Source organism: Sitodiplosis mosellana, unplaced genomic scaffold (genome assembly GCF_009176505.1).
Source record: "Sitodiplosis mosellana isolate CC-2019 unplaced genomic scaffold, AAFC_SMos_1.0 Smas_scaffold_1, whole genome shotgun sequence".
NCBI lineage: Eukaryota > Metazoa > Arthropoda > Insecta > Diptera > Cecidomyiidae > Sitodiplosis > Sitodiplosis mosellana.
The window spans coordinates 15,917,842-15,935,008 of NW_022595244.1; the positions used below are offsets into that span (position 1 = coordinate 15,917,842).

General features: G+C 34.8%; 3 protein-coding genes across 6 annotated transcripts in view; 2 read left to right on the forward strand and 1 right to left on the reverse strand.

Moving 5' to 3' along the window:
* Positions 1–216: 216 nt before the first annotated feature.
* Positions 217–2,712, forward strand: LOC129580379 (IQ and ubiquitin-like domain-containing protein). The gene is made up of 7 exons (XM_055470725.1): positions 217–614; positions 663–841; positions 1,036–1,154; positions 1,263–1,417; positions 1,534–1,699; positions 1,820–2,015; positions 2,120–2,712. Exons 1-7 carry the CDS (start codon positions 217–219, stop codon positions 2,539–2,541), a joined length of 1,635 nt encoding a protein of 544 aa, XP_055326700.1. The 3' UTR covers positions 2,542–2,712.
* Positions 2,713–3,989: 1,277 nt separating this feature from the next.
* LOC129566961 (mantle protein-like) lies at positions 3,990–6,984 on the forward strand. Of its 4 annotated transcripts, XM_055443388.1 has the most exons (14): positions 3,990–4,034; positions 4,186–4,569; positions 4,655–4,726; positions 4,814–4,885; positions 4,972–5,043; positions 5,129–5,200; positions 5,299–5,370; positions 5,462–5,533; positions 5,676–5,747; positions 6,031–6,066; positions 6,179–6,274; positions 6,385–6,456; positions 6,563–6,646; positions 6,728–6,984. In XM_055443388.1, exons 1-14 carry the CDS (start codon positions 4,023–4,025, stop codon positions 6,803–6,805), a joined length of 1,266 nt encoding a protein of 421 aa, XP_055299363.1. In that variant the 5' UTR covers positions 3,990–4,022; the 3' UTR covers positions 6,806–6,984. The 4 variants fall into 4 exon arrangements, with proteins under 4 accessions (XP_055299363.1, XP_055299372.1, XP_055299382.1 ...); XM_055443397.1 differs by lacking the exon at positions 5,129–5,200; XM_055443407.1 differs by lacking the exons at positions 4,972–5,043; positions 5,129–5,200.
* A 5,105-nt stretch (positions 6,985–12,089) lies between these two features.
* Positions 12,090–17,167, reverse strand: part of LOC129580380 (titin homolog) — a 5,844-nt gene continuing 766 nt past the window's right edge. The window contains exons 3-9 of the mRNA XM_055470726.1: positions 16,957–17,167; positions 14,230–14,327; positions 13,828–13,860; positions 13,342–13,644; positions 13,116–13,205; positions 12,651–12,758; positions 12,090–12,527 (exon numbers count right to left, since the gene is read on the reverse strand). The exon at positions 16,957–17,167 is cut by the window's right edge and continues 234 nt beyond it. Of these exons, the coding sequence (XP_055326701.1) occupies positions 12,207–12,527; positions 12,651–12,758; positions 13,116–13,205; positions 13,342–13,644; positions 13,828–13,860; positions 14,230–14,327; positions 16,957–17,167 (1,164 nt within the window). The 3' untranslated portion in view covers positions 12,090–12,206. The remainder of the gene's footprint in view (positions 12,528–12,650; positions 12,759–13,115; positions 13,206–13,341; positions 13,645–13,827; positions 13,861–14,229; positions 14,328–16,956) is intronic.

A 17,167-nucleotide genomic window follows, 5' to 3' on the forward strand; every position in this document is an offset into this window, starting at 1 on the left:
CGGTATAAATAGCATTTGAGCTCAATGTTTGAGCCGTGTCAACAAACTTCCACAGTAATAATCATTATGCGTTTCCATGCACTTTGATTACCTGGCAACCGCACAGTTGGTGACGGCGGCGTCAATTTATTATTGTTGTTTGTCTCGACAGTTTTGTCAGATAAATAGATCAATCAGTTGCATTCATTTAGTGCAGCGTGTACGATTTACAAAATCATGTATTCGTTGTCGTTGATTAAGCAATCGAATCAAGTGAATAAGAATTCATCTCCGTCAGTAGCAGCATCAACTGATAGAATATTCGATAAAAATATCACTGTTCGTTTTGAATTGAATGAATTCGATACGGTGGCTCAAGTTTACCCTGAACTCACAACAATCGGCGAGGTGCTCGAGGATGTGGCGTCAAAATTTCAATTGTTACCGAAATATCTATCGATAAAGCAGAAGTTCGGAATGAAAATCCCAAAAACGGCTCGCCTCTACCAATTGTGCTCAAATGACTTTGGCATTTTGGATTTTAAACTTGGCCTGAGCGATTTGGCTAATCACATCAATGAAAGCATTCGGATCGAACATGAAAAAATTCGTCTCGACACGAATTCATACTATCGGTAAATGAGACAATGCCATTGCCAATTGGTTATTGGTATAATCATGTTATTATTATCACATTGTACGTGTATGTGTGTTGTTTGTAGGCAAAATTTGTTGCCCGATTTCGTCTCGGTTGCGATTCCCGATAAAGATGATCCATTGAATTCCAAACGCATTATCGTCGAAATTATCAACATTCCGATAATAAAGCCATTTCTTGGAGGATATGTGAATAAACTAACAGGTATCCACGATTAAGTCAGTGTTCGAACATTTTTGAAGGAAATCTGTGCTAATTTTGTGTAAATTGAAATCAAATTTTTATGACAAATGGATGTGAGCGCGCGAGAAAAAAAATGACCTAAACCATATTTAACCTCGAGCTTATTTCAATCAACATATCTATTAATTAATTTAGCATATAATACATATAAATAGGTGCCGTTTATCATAATGCTTATACACAAACCGGGCCGTTGAAACAGCAGGCCATCAAATACAGCGACCTAGTAACACGAGACACCCAAACAACCGGCGAATTATTATGCACTTATGGCGTAAAAACAATAAAATTTTACCGTTATCTTTTTTTTAGCTCCGAATTGCGTTGCGTTGCATTGGCAATGCAATAAATATCAAAATTTATGAAATGAATTTTTAATTAGGCATCATCGAGTGGTGAATTGCATAAAGATCAACAAGTGGAGCAAAAAACAGACAAATCAGCCGAAATGGAATGCCGAATGGCTATCGTAATTCAACGTGCAGTTCGACTCTTTTTATGGAAGCGATTTATACACAATCTTTCGGTGGAACGACGGTATTTGTCTAAAAATAATATTTTCTTTCAATAGAGTAATCAGCAGTGTGGTTTTCTCTGTTCAAATAAAAACTGTTGCTTAATTACTGCTGTTACTTCATTCGTTCCATTCACAGAAGCAGAAAAAGTGACACCAATAATGAAACGTCAACATTAAAAGATCAATGCTCTGATGAGATTTCTTCGGCCGACAACAAGGTCATTCCGGTAATCGGATCGCCGCAGACACGACACGATTTCCAGTTATTAGAATCAAAAATTCACAAATGGAAAGAAAGTCAAGTAGGGTTAATCCGAAATATATTGTGCAATGATCGCCTTGTGTTTTTGATTCGCATCCAACAGGTTTTCACTTTCATCTTTATATATTGGTCTTTTATTTTGGTTTTTTCTGCTCATTAGATTGAATACATTAAAGAACGGTTCAACGATAAAGCGAAGCAACAGGTAGAATTTACGAAGGTGTTGGAACATGAAATCAAATTACTGAACGAGATTGAAAAGAAACGGAACAAAATGCGCAAAGAAGCGTACGATAAACACATGGACCAGTTGTTAGATAAGATGGGTGCTCCAGTCAAGTGGATCGGTTATAAAAGTAAGCGCTTGCATATTACACAAACATCGACACATATCTAAAAAATAAAAAATTGCGTTGTTTATTTTTTGTTCCATTTTTTTTCCGTGTGTCTCTGGTCACAGATATCAAATGTGAAATGGACTTGCTTCAATGCCAAAAGATCCGTAAACTGACCACTTTATATCGTCAACTGAAAACATCCGGAACGAATCGCATCGATCGAATAGAATTTGTAAATGAATTGTACAGGATTCTGGTAGAAGAACCACACTCAACACTTTTGGATGAAGTAAACAAAAGAAGAAAAAAACCACACAACTCATTTGGAATGAATAAATTTAGAATAACATTTGAAATGTTGATCGATAATAATTGTGTTTTGCAGCTGCTGGATTTATTGAAACGAGAACAAAAAATGTTGCTGGCGTTGGTTGACAAGAAAACTATAGACTCATTGCGACGCCGACAAAATTTACTCTTTCGCAATTTCATCGTGTCACAGAAAGTGTATGAACCAAGTGTTACATCGACACCTTCACCTTAAACCCGGATTTTTGCATTCAGATTGGAATATTTGGGACACATTCAACAGTCCAACGACACACGACTCTCGAATCTCTCGAAATAGTCTACAAATTTTGAACTCTTCTTTCTCCCATGGCCTAGTTTTGCGAATAGCACCAGACACATTGAATTTTCCAGGGGTCATTTCTTTTAGATTGAATAACAAAACAACCACACACTTTTGCCAAACCAAAATAAAATGCCCCATCATAATAAATAATTGGTAATTAATGCGATGGATGACATTCTTTTCGTATTTTTATTTCTTTTCGGAAATCGTCTGCTTTTCTTATTATACGATATAAACCAATCTCATTCCTCTCGAAAAAAAAGCGAACAAAAAAATGAGACGAAATAATACATTTTTTCCGTTGATTTTTTGCCGGTGCCGTCGTCATGACAGACAGAGAGCATTTGATATTAAAATTGATTCAGATCTTTCGTCTGAATATTGATGCCATTTTATCAGTTCACACAAATATTTATTTACGGTTAATTTTAACATATTTATTCATTCAAATTTACTAATTGACTGCACCAAACTCCTACTACTTTAATGCTGATTAAATTAGTTTTTTTTCGTGATATTTTATGTAAAGTTCAGTTTATTTTTCGTCTCTTTCGTTGATGCACTATTGATTGTGATTTGATTTCATTTTGGTATTTCTTTTTTTTCGACTTCTGTTGAGAAAAAAAAATGAACGGAAAGTATTTTGAATATGTCATTTCGACGTTTCACCATGCCCCCGATACGTTAAAATAAATTAATTCCTTGCAGATTAGGTAGGTATTGCATATTCATATACATAACTATACTATGTGTGCATACGTATATATTCTTGCATGAATATACCCATATGCTTAGCCTTTTGGAGTGATTGTCGTCATCATTTTGTTGTATTCAGCGTTAAAACTTGATGACCACCGATTCACTACGATCAAAAACCACGACTGAAATTGGAATTAGCAACGGTATTCCAATGCTTGGTGTTGGATGTTGATCAAGAAAGCACCGTCGCCGCCGACGAAAACGACGATGACGAACAATGTCGAAGGAACAGCACAAATACTAATTATAATATGTGTTTATGGTTTTCGCGATAGATAGATAGTAAGTATGTAAATGAATTACCGAAATGGAAATGGATATGGCAAAAAAAAGAGAGAGAGAAAGATCGCTCACTAAATTTTACGAATGACTTTGCAAAATCGAAATGGAGAAGAATGAAAGTGAATTGTGTGTGCATAACTGCATAAAATGCGCCATATCAGCGGGTAAATGGCGGAATTGCAATAATTTCATTAGGTAATGCGATCTCAATTTTGTGAGAGAGTTTTTTATTTCGAATAGTGGGAATCCATGCTGATCACAATATAAAAACTGAATCATTTCGGTTCGAAAATCAATCTACTTTTTTCGTTCAACAAATAACAGTTGAATCCAAATCAAACGGTGGAAAAATGAAGTTTATGGTACGAACGAACCAAGTGTTTTTTTTTCTTCTCTCGATCAATTAGTGCAATTAAACAAAACATAATTACTCACTAGTTTAGTTGAATTCAAGTGTGACTAAGTGATGAACTCATTTACTTATCTTTGTTCTTGTGCATTATTGCATTATAGGTTGTGTGTATGTGCGCCCTCGTGGCTAGCAGCATGGCTGCAACTAAGATCAAGCGAGGCATCTTCGGAGAAGCTGGTGGTAATGGTGGTCATGGTGGTCATGGTGGTCATGGTGGTCATGGTGGTCATGGTGGTGATGGTGGACATGGTCTTAGCCAAGGCTACGACCAAGGAGCATCGTTGGATTATCAACAATCATCAGGCTACCAACAGGACTTTGGACAATCATCAGGCTACGAAGCCCAACAGAACTTTGGACAATCATCAGGCTACCAAGCCCAACAGCACTTTGGACAATCATCAGGTGGCTACAACTATGAAGCACCACAGCATCATGTGCGAACCGTTGAAAAAATCGTTTATAGAGATCGACCAGTGCCACAAGTATGTGCTTTTATTGAATGAATCGAATATGCTGGTTTGATAGATTTAAAAAATGGTGGTGCTAATAGTTTTGTGTTCTTTCTAGCCCTACCCAGTGGAGAAAATAGTTGAGAAAATCGTCGATCGCCCAGTCGAAGTTATCAAGCACGTTCCACAAGTATGTATAAACATATCCAATTGTAAAGAATCAATTCATTTTCTCGTCTTATAACCTGTTATACTTTCTTTTTTCCTCCCTACACAGCCTTACCCAGTTGAGAAAATCGTTGAGAAAGTCGTCGATCGCCCAGTCGAAGTTATCAAGCACGTCCCACAAGTATGTATAAACATATCCAATTGTATAGAATCATTCATTTTCTCATCTTATAACCTGTTATACTTTCTTTTTTCCTCCCTACACAGCCTTACCCAGTTGAGAAAATCGTTGAGAAAATCGTCGATCGCCCAGTCGAAGTCATCAAGCACGTCCCACAAGTATGTATAAACATATCCAATTGTATAGAATCAATTCATTTCCTCGTCTTATAACCTGTTATACCTTTTTTTCCTCCCTACACAGCCATACCCAGTTGAGAAAATCGTTGAAAAAGTCGTCGATCGCCCAGTTGAAGTTATCAAGCACGTCCCACAAGTATGTATAAACATATCCAATTGTATAGAATCAATTCATTTTCTTCATCGAGATTTCGTCTTATAATTCATTATCTCTTTTTTTTCCTCCCTAAACAGCCTTACCCAGTTGAGAAAGTCGTAGTTAAAACCGTCGATCGACCATATGAAGTCATCAAGCACGTCCCACAAGTAAGTATACTACCACACAAATACGAAGATCCATTCAAAAGGTTTACACTTATTTCTAAACCTATTCTAACCACCACTTTTCTTCTTGTAGCCTTATCCAGTCGTCCAAACTAAAGTCGTCGAACGTACAGTACCACAACCATACCCAGTTCATGTTCCACAGGTAAGCATAGCTATTGCATCTCATTGACATTTAAATTAGTTCGTTCAGTTAATTTTTACATTGAACAAGAATTACGTTCGCACAATCTCTTATTGCATTCATAAAAACGATGTTTAAATGTTTCTCTTGCTGGTATTTCTAGCCCTATCCAGTTGAGAAAATCGTTGTCAAACACGTTGATCGTCCAGTAGCTGTGCCTCATCCAGTACCACAAGTAAGTGTCTTCTTTGTTTGAAGGTTCATCCAAAATAATCCATGTAATAATCGGATTAATAGAATGAACAACAAATGACAATGGATCCATATCTCAGCCCAATTCCATGCATAGCCGATTTTCGTTAAGGTTTCACAAAACTGTGTGGTTGGGCTCAGTGATGCTATTTCACAATCTTTTATCAATATAACACAATTGGCTTGTATTCATGCCGTATTCGTTCAATGAGAGGAAAAATCATGGGAATTAATTTCGAAAATGCTTTTTTATTCGTTCTTTGTAGCCTTACCCAGTTGAAAAGGTCGTCCACGTTCCACAAGTAAGTATAATTGTGTACTCAAAATACTCGAGAGTATTAAATTATTTACAAATTGCATTCATAGAAGAATGTTTGAATATATGTATCACTAATAGCTATATCAAATTTTTAGCCATACCCAGTAGAAAAATTGGTCGTTAAACATGTTGATCGTCCAGTCCATGTCCCTCAACCATACCCAGTAGAAAAAATTGTTCATGTGCCACAAGTAAGTGTAAAACTGATCCAAGCACATTGTTGAAACGCATTTTCCGCTACTTTATCACCTTAATCAATTCGGTTTACCTAAAATATCAACTGAATTCCATATTTTTATAGCCTTACCCAGTTGAAAAAGTGGTCGTGAAGCACATTGATCGGCCAGTTCCAGTCCCTCACCCAGTACCTCAGGTAAATTGCATTAATTTGTGAAATTGAAATGCAAATTCATTAAAAACTCAATCGGTTGCCGCTCTAATTTGCATTTCTTTCTCTCTTCTTCGCTCCTATCCACTAGCCATACCCTGTAAAAGAAATTGTTGTCAAAGAGGTGCCAGTCGTTAAGCATGTGCCAGTTCCAGTTCACCATCATCAACCACAGGTATGGATACATGCAATGATAAATCACAATGTACACACGTTTTCATCCAATATTAATTATTGTTCATCTTTCCATCTACAGCAATACACTATTCTCTTGCAAAACCAACAATCACATGGTTGGGCTGCACAACGATCAAACTACGGATGGTCAGGGTAAAAGGCGTCCGACTAGCTGTGATCATAAAATATAAAACGCAACTCTCGATCGTTTCAACAAACACCTTGAGACTTCGTTTTTCTTTTGCTGTTATTTCTTTTTATGATGATTTTTTATGCAACGTTAAAAGCAAAATGTGATGAATAAAACGTTTAAAATTGGAAAAAACTAATAATAAATTATGGCATCTTTTCTTTCCTTTTTTATTAATAAAATGTCGGAAATATCACAAAAAAATAGCTAAGCTAAGAACATAAATCTATTGTGCTTACGCAAGTCACCGAAAATGGTTTTAATTTGGGCACACAAAAGATGAAATGAAAAAATTATATAATATCAAATCTGTTGAATTCGATCAAATGTAATCTCTGCGAAATCGATGAGCGATATAATGAACAACCGGACCGGTTCATAATCAACATAATTATGCGCTTTTTCACCAGAATTCGAAGTTTTTTTTTGGTAATTTATCTTCAGTCGCAGTTCATTGACTTTGCTGAATTTCTAACGAATTTCAGTTTTCTATTCGGTTCTGGTTCGATGCGGTCGAAAGTAAGAGGCGCGCCTGCGCATTAACCTTTCGCTATCTATGAATTGATTTACCCTTGACTTTCACAATGAAAGAGATAGGCTCGTAAGAAGTTATGTCACATAATGACCAAATGAAAAGAAATACACCGATAATGGTAGCCATAAACACAGTAAATATTTTTTCCTTATTCGATTTTACATAATTTATCATGTACGAACAGTAGTAATGCATTACGTTGAATATTTCAGAAGATATCAAAATATGTAATACAGTTAATGATGTTAGCTTTTGAATGTTATGAATAACAACAATGACAGTTTATGCCCATACACAACAAAACATAACCAACAGTTCTCAAATAATGTGAACTTGAAAAGCTCTTGATTTTAAAAAACATTCGAAACATATGGACGAAATTAAGAAATGTTCTTAAAATTTTATGACAGTAACCTGAAGCGGCGCACCCGCTATGTTGCAGTGAAATATCGATTAGCATAACCACAAACTTTTTTTTATGTACAATGAACATCATACATTACCCTGTAAAACTTTGGGTACACCTACAAAATGCATTGTTTCTATGTTTTGTTTTGTTTTGTCTTGAATAATAATCAATCCAAAATATAGTTCTTAATCTGAAAGTAAATAAATTATAGTTGTTGTGTTTGTATCAGTGTAAGTTCTGTCTCTGTGTACTTTTTAAGACATTCCCAATGATATACACGGCTTTTCGATGCAACGGCCCTAGAAATAGCCATAGAACGGCCAAATGTTGTCTTCAAAATCTTTCATCCGGTATGAATTTTAAATAACTGAATTTCATTTGAATAAGACAAAAAAAAATCATAGAAAAAACGATATGACCAGCTGAATTTGACAGTTTACAATTTCAACACAACAAGATTGTTCACAATTTTACAACCATATTTATAGAACGTTTTTTCTGTTAGCAACAAAGAAAAGTACATAAAATCCGGTTAAATCCTAATAAAGACTGATTTTTCTTGATCGCAATGAAACTACCCGGGTGAACGCGATACGCTTTGATGAAAGCCTACAGTCGTTCGATGAGGCTTTCATAATTTTTATATACATTTTAAATACTGAATATTCATTGCTATTCTCACTTCTTTCGTGCATTCGTAGCATTGAAAGTCTAGGCGTTCAGTTGTACGTGTGTATGTTTCACTCTCAGAATTCAAAGAAGGCAAACTAAAGAAACATATAGTGTAAAACATCAAATACCCAGTGTGTTTTCGCTGGGCGAAAACACTGTGGGTAATTTGATGTTTTACACTAAATGTTTTTTTTTAGTTTGCCTTCTTTGAATTCTGAGAGTAAGTGAATCACAATGACGAACATCACGATTGCCATCTGTCTATAGCCATTAATTTATCTTTAATTTATCTTTAATTTATCTCTATTACCCCTTTAATGCGCATTTTTTTCTTTTTGCAAGATTTTGATATATGTTATGTGCCACGATAAAAAGAGAAAAACCTCATATTTAGATTTTTGAAAATTTGCGTATACAAATTGATGTGTTTCCGTCCAATGAGTCATAATTTGACATTTGAAAAGAATGTAAAAACCCACAAAATAAAGGGAAGCAAAATGTGGAATTCTGCTATAATTTCGCATTTTTTCACAGCAGTACATGAACACGAATAACTTTCGATACAGCTGACAAATTGTAACGAGTAAGGTATCAAATGAAAGCTGGTTCAATTCCCTACATTTGTTTTCAATTAAGCATTCAAAAATATCCAGTAGTTTCGTAGTTATAGCATTTGCCATATCTGGTTGCTTTAGGGAACCGATGCTTGATAAAGGACGCTACAGAAGGACAGCAAAATGTTGTTCAAAATTAAATCCGCACATATTTTACATGTTTTGTTGTTTGTCGTATGATTTCGCAATACTGCATAATGGGGACGAAATATTATGAATATATTTTTGCCTAAACGTCCACAAGGTAGGTAACATTGACAAATTTTTATCTTACATCCCTACAGAATGTATAGGAATAATGATTTTCATCTGTGATCTAGCAACATTGACTGTGATATAGCCATCCTCTGAGTTGGTGATTAACTTTTGACCTGTTATTACTTTATAATGGAAACTACCTTTTGTGTCAATGTATTTGCAAAAATCAGAATAATTTTTTAAGTCTTTCGGTCTCTACTAAATTGTAAATTCATATCTTCCAACATATCACCTCTTTGATAAATTGAATGATGACTTTTGCAGTCATTAAGGCCGACACTAATATGTTTAACGCTCCAGTTAGACCATCTTTTCTTAAACGCGTTGTTAGATTATCTTGAACCGTTGACAATTCGGCTTCCTACTCATTTCCATGTATTGGTTGGGTTTCTTTGTGTCAAATTTTATAGACCAAACCCTGATTCCAATCGAGAAAGACTACTATAACTAAGTATTGTATGAAAACACCCTATATTGTACAAACACGAAAAGATCAGGTTTTTCACGAATCTTGTAGTCGTTTTTCTGCAAACCAAAATATTCAGCCAGTTTTTGGCGGTGTAAATAAATGAATAAATAAATTAACATGCTATCGAGATGATCGATTTTATGAAGATATATAAATATTCAAAGAAATTCGACAATTTAAGCACTATATAATCTACGTTGTGGACAGATACATGAAAATTAGGAACAAAATTGCAGGCAAGTAAAGCGCTTGCACCATGCTTGCGTGCAAGTACTTCAACAGTGAATTTTGTCGGGCTATCAAATTACGAACTGAATTTGCCATTTACACTTCTGGAGAAGAATTTATTCTTTCATTTCATTAAATGATTTTCTGTTAGCAGTAATGAAAAGCGAGAAGTCCGGGTAAATCCTTTAGAGCTCCTAAAAAAGACTGGTTTTCTCTGAACGTAGCCAAGCTTCAGATTTTCTATGATATTAAATACATTACAACATTCAAGATTCATATTTTATTGACGTATCCGTGTGTAAATGATGGCATTATCGTCATGTTCTGGAATATAATTTAAATGAAACTCGTTGTTATTGTACGAAATAGGTGGTGTTTCTTTTTCCAATTACTGCAATCAAATATTTAATTTAATATATTTCAACTTGTATGTTATAGGGCAGCAATCAAATAGTTTGGCAATGATTTTTCTAGTAAAACAATTAAACAAATGACACCCATAGAATGAAAGAACAATTTATGAGCTCTTCATCCAAAACTGAAACGGAAAAAAAAATTGAAGCAAAAAAGAGACAAATAAAGTTGCGAGCAAAAGTGACACAACTCAGCATTGAGCGGAAAAGAAGTTTTCTTCATTTTTCTCGCTACTGGAAATAGATAACAATTAGCTGTCTTCGGCATTATCGTAAAAAATAAAAAAGACTACAAATAAGCCGAAGACACCAAGTCGCTATCTCTTTACAGTAGCGAGAAAATTACAAAAAACGTCTTTCCCGCTCAATGCTGAGTTGTGTCCTTGTCAGTTATAGATAAAGAGCTCATAAGTTGTTCTTTCATTCTATGGGTATTAAATGTCAATCATTGAAAATGTTCTTTAAAAAATTGTTTCCCCAGAAACAATTTTACAAAATTCATTCAAAAAATAATGAAATTCTTCTCCAATTTGAGCATATAGAGATGAAATGAAAGTCAAGATCATCTAACAATCAATGTGCTTTTACCACCGCAACTCGCATTTTTTGGATATTCGTCTGCAGTAAAAGTTCATCGACATTATTGAAATTCCAACTGTTTTTTGCATTCCTCTTCTATTTAAATTTGATTCGTTTGAAAGTAAAAGGTGCACATTACCATTTGTTAGCTGTAAATTATTATGCCCTTGACTTTCCCATTAAATGAATAGGCTGTTCAGAATTCAATACAGTTATGTCACGTTATGACCAAAATGGAAAAATCCATAGAAATAACTTCCGTTTGAAATTCGACTGTTTTTGCCTCTCCCAAATATGGTAGTTTGACTGTTATGGTTTTACCATTTTAAAAAAATAGCATTTGATGACCGCGAATGATTAATGCATTAATCTGCGAACGATGTCAGTGCGAAAAGTGAAAAGAATCCGGAAGACAGATGAGATGGTTTCATTTTGGTAACAAAATTGAAGAATAAATATTTTTATGCATATGTTGTCCGTAAATCTTTGGTAATGAGTGCTGTAATAAAACACATGATGAAAATTGGAATTCATCGAACGTTATGAAATGGATGTTTTTCCGAGAAATTTGGTACAGTTCATTTCTCGATGCGTGAGCAATAATCATCCACTTTTCATTTCAAATTATCCAGGCTATGAACTCATCCCATTTTTGCGCTGCGAAAAATTGAATAATTTATAAACTATTTGAATAGACGAAGAAGAAAATTAATATGGAGATGAAAATAGAAAAAAAAACAAGGCAAATGATTCAATCATTAGATAACAAAAAAATGACACCAAGGGAATGTTGTTTTTAGAGCTTGAAATGTTTATACAAAATATGCCTGGGCTCAAATCCAATCTCCAAATCCCTTGACCGTAAAATCCGGTTATGAATATTAGCATACATATCATTTAAATTGTTTAGATTAGAGGATTAATGTTTGTCTTATTTCAAAATATTCAATATTTTATTGAAATTATATCAATAAGCCTCCATATTTAAGTGTGCTAAGTGTGTTAACTATTGGCCAATTTTCTTTCTGCTGATCTAATCAAATATGGATCGAATCAAATCAAAGACAAAAAGTGTTGAGAATTATTCAAATTTTTTTATTTTTCCAATTTGGCATAATTATGTACAAGTGGAAACGTATAACAACATTCTCCTAGCTGGTTGACTTTAGCTCGACTTTTTGTTTGCCAAAATTAAAAAACTGAGTTTGGTTTGTTGTATTGGTAGCCAATTTCTTCTGATTTCTGGTTTGCGCAGTATTTAACTTCGTATGGGACCTTCTTTTCGACGATTTGGTCACGGTATTGGACGCGTTCAACTGGTCGGTCGACGTATCTTGGAACCTCCTTAACAACATCGTATGGTTGTGGAACTTGGACATCACGGTATTGGACACGTTCTACTACCTTTTCTACGGTGTATGGCTGTGGGACTTGGACATCACGGTATTGAACCTTCTCGACAACTTGTTGAACTGGAACTTGCTTGGTGACAACCTTTTCAACGGTGTATGGCTACAAGAATGGAGGAGAAATGAAGAAATTGTTACGGTATAGCTCGTAAAATGCCAAAAACAGAACGGTGACAAAAATGGAATCAACAAAGTGTTTCAAGTTCAATAAAATTATGCAACTTACTTGTGGAACTTTCTTTTCAACGGTAACAACTTTCTCAACATCATATGGTTGAGGTACTGGGACATCGCGGTATTGGACACGTTCTACAACCTTCTCTACGGTGTATGGCTGTTTAAAAAAGGAAAAATAAATCAGGTTTAGAGTTATGTAAATTGGTGTTGAAGAAAGCGATCAAAATTTATTGCAAATTAGAATATTATCTTGATCATATGCATAAAACTTGTCGAGAGAAGCTCATCTCATTCAAATTTATCGCGATAATGTGGATCAGGAAGATGTATGACCCTGAATTTAATACATTTTGCTCGCTATTATAAAACGTTCGAAAATTACGTATTTTCCGCCTGTTTACGAATGTTTATCAATTTAAAATGGTTCACGCGTATTTATATATTTTTCCATTTTTTGCGTAACTTTTCGGAGCTTTTTCAAAAGAGATCGATTTTAATTCGATGTCATTTTTACCTGTGGTACTGGTACATCACGGTATTGAACCTTCTCGACAACTTGTTGAACTGGAACTTGCTTGGTGACAACCTTTTCAACGGTGTATGGCTAAAAAATAGAAGAAAAAATAACGAACAAATTGTTATTATATGGTTCATAAGACGACAAAACCGGAAGAGTACAAAAAATGAGTAAAATCATGCAATTTCCTTTTTCTAAAGTTCAATGAATTCAAACTACTTACTTGTGGAACTTTCTTTTCAACGGTAACCACTTTCTCAACATCATATGGTTGTGGTACTGGGACATCGCGGTATTGGACACGTTCTACGACCTTCTCCACGGTATACGGTTGTGGCACTTTGACATCACGGTATTGAACCTTCTCGACAACTTGTGGAACTGGTACATTAACATGACGAACTTCTGGGGTGCATGTTGGTGGCAAGTAGGTTGGTGGCAAGTATGTGTTTGGTGAGGTTTGTGGTGGCAAGTATGTTGGCAAGAGACCAGCTTGGCTGACAGCCACGAAAGCAAACATACAGATCTAAAGCACAAAAACGAAAAAAATAACCGTTTTAATGATTGATATTTTCATCACAGACACACACACTATCCAATCCCAATATTCCACTCAATAATTCAAAACAACACAATAAAATTGGTTTCTTTCTCATTTTCCAGTATTTTTTTCTTAGTCAATTCAGTGTTCAACCAAATTAGTGCTCACCATGAACTTCATTTTGCCAAATGTTTTTCTCAACTGTTATTTCTTGAAAGAAGAAATTTGGTTTGATCACTGAATCGAATGTCAAACGCTTTTATATCAAAAACAGCGCGAACCCCACTACGTTACAAGCTCGCCACCGAAATTCAAGATCAGGCGACCAAATCGCTTAAAACCAGCGGCCGTGTTGCCGCATCGCCGCAGCCGCAGCCGCAACCATAGCCGCCGTACTCATCATTGTCTTCGTTTTCGTTGTCGCTATCGTTTATGCCGTTGAATCACCCAAAAAATCACTCATTCTATGGATTCGTGCAGACATTTCTCTTTCATTTTGTTCTCTTCTCTGTGATTTTTTTCTTCTCGCTTCGTTTCGTTTCGATTTCAAAAAGTCAATCGGTCATTTACATGTTGAAACTGACGCAATTCGCATACATTTTGGTCACCATCGGCAATTTCCAGTATTTCTACTAAGAATCTATAATGGCCACGGATCTTTGTCAAACCTGAGACAAATGGCCAATTATATATCGGTCTAGAAACATTTCCGATCATCTTATTTTGGATTTGGCCGTTCTGTTACGGATATCATTTTTGAACTTTGACATTTATCATAGTACGATTGTGTGACAACATTGTAAATCAGTGGGAGTTTATGAAGCCAACCAATTTATTGAATTCATTATCTCGGGCTCTTTTTCTTTCAGAGAATAAAAAATGGATTTCAACGGTCGGTCGGTCGCAGATTCGATCAATTTCGTTATTTAATACTAGTCTTGGACTGGCTGGCTTGAAAGAAACGATTTCAGTTTGTTGTTTCATCATTTAAAGGTAAACGAACGAACATATAAAAACAAGAAAGATTTTTTTTTTCTGCCGTATGGATTTACATAGAATGTCACACTTCGCATTAATTAACAATTATGCATTTAATTTATTCTTAATACGTCGTTTATTTATTTTGTTCGCAGAAATCAATTTAATTTAGTTTGGTTTTTTTCGCATCATCGTCGCTGTCGTCTTCTTCTACCTGCAAACTGATTTGGCCTTCGCAATATCGTCTGGCTTCACATACTACATACTACATACCACATACACATATTTGGCCATGAAGAAAGTGAATTTTTGATTCGATATCCCATTGTATTTAATGGGCACGAAAAACAAAAAAAAAATGTTGATGACGATCTTGAAGCAATTTTAGTGTACCAATATTCTATCACGTAGAGCAAGCGCGATGGTTCGCCGATATGAAATGAATGAACATATTTTCAGGTGAAGCAATAAAATTGTAGATAAACGGCTCATTTGGACCGATGTCATAATGACTGCTATTGTTGCTCTATAAAAGTTCAGCATCGGCAAAAATGTGTTTTTCTCGTTTTCGAAAACCCGCTTAATTCGATCGTTTATTTGCTCATTTATTCATTCGCTTGTTTCTTTTTCATAAAGAATATTGAGTAATGCTTCATATTTCACCATAGGATGAGAAACTTGGCTTCAGAAATATTAAATGATGTGCAATCAATTTTGTACAAATCTTGAGTTCACTACAATAACACCTGCGTGTATAATTATGATCTCCAAACATTCTTCGGCCACCGCTTTGAATGGATTGGAAAGTACTCATTGTGGGAAGAGTTTTCGTTTCATATCATTTATTTATGATATAAATGATGATGCAGCGCAAATCACTCAAAAACCCAAAAATAAATCTTTTCTGCTGTTGGCATGTCCATGTTTTGATGCATAATAATAATTATGAAACAGTATAACAAAAAATTTGGTCGCTTCTTTTGTTCGTATCTTCTTTTTTATCTGATTTACGAAAAATCCAAATCTGCGTGTATTTCTTAAGAACGTGGTAATTTTGAAATATCATTTTGGTTTTGACATTTTTTTTTCCTTTATTTTCTCTGGTTGAGAAATGAGAATTTCATCTATCTTTTTCGCTATGCTAATGAAGTTTAATCATCATTTTATTATTCATATCCAATTTAACGACGTAAACCTTTTTTGCTATCATCCATGACTAGTGCGGAATTTTGAAAGAACAAAAAATCCAGTCCATTATAAAATCTATAATTCAGAATCGAAGAATATCGCAGGGCTTGAATATGGTTTTTTCCAAAAACAGGATGTTCATTAAAATATTCGCCGCATTAATTTACAGAATCGCTATGAACGAGGGGAACTTTTCCTTACTTCAGACGTGAGTCCAGCGACTTTTCGCTCATTAATACTGTTAATTTGAACTTTTCGTCCATAGAGGCATTCTTATATTCCATACGTAATCCTATTATCTCACCAATCAAATACTAATGGTGTTTGACTTTATGCTTTGAAAGGATTCGCATGGTTGACTATTTTTTATCGACCCGTGAACGATAAAGAGAAACGATGCGCAGAATTATGTATGACGAAGAAAGAGCATACCAAAAAAATCCAATTTCAGAAAAACAGAAAAAAGCGATACAAAAAAATTTAACAGCAAAACATTGAGAGGTGTAGATCGTTGTCAGTGACTTTTTCTTATCTTAATGATGAACAAATAACATTCCGAATGAAAATGCGGAAAAAATGATAAAATATCACGAATTAACATTTTATTACTTCATACATCTTGATTAAGTGGCAGCCCAGTTCTTTGCCAAAATCCTTTCAAACTTCGCTGATTTTCATCCATTTTTTCGTCCACAATACGAGTTTTTTTTCAGAAACATTATATCAATTTGAGACAGCAACAAGGCGAATGAATACAGAGGAGAATACGGTTCAGTAATATATGTCATTGAAACCTGTTTTGAACTGATTTATTTATACTTAAGTTCCGTTCAAAGAATGTGAATGCTTTTGTCACATGCCTACCATTATACCAATTTGGACTAGTCTCTTCATCTTTTCCGCATCGTTAAATACATTGACCAGTTTGAGTGTGTTAAAATTCATCAACATTAATGTTTACAGTTTTTTTAGACTCTGATTTAATGATCGGAGCATCATTGAATTTTTGCATAAGTAAAGAAGAAGAAAATTTTTCTGTTTTTTAAGTTTTATCAATCATCTTTGATATTTATTTTTTTTTCTTTTAATAAAACCATCATTATTTACAGGTGGAAAAAAATGAAGCTGTTTAGTATCCAATTTCATTTGGTTTGTATTGTTCGCAGTGTTCAACGTGGACTGGAACTTTGACTTCCTTTACGACTTGACGATCCTTGTAAACAATTTTTTCAACTGGACGTTCAATGATCTTTTCGACGATTCTCTCTCTTGGGGTTGGAACTGGTACTTGACGATCCTTGTAGACAACTTTTTCGACGATTTTCTCTACTGGAGTTGGGAC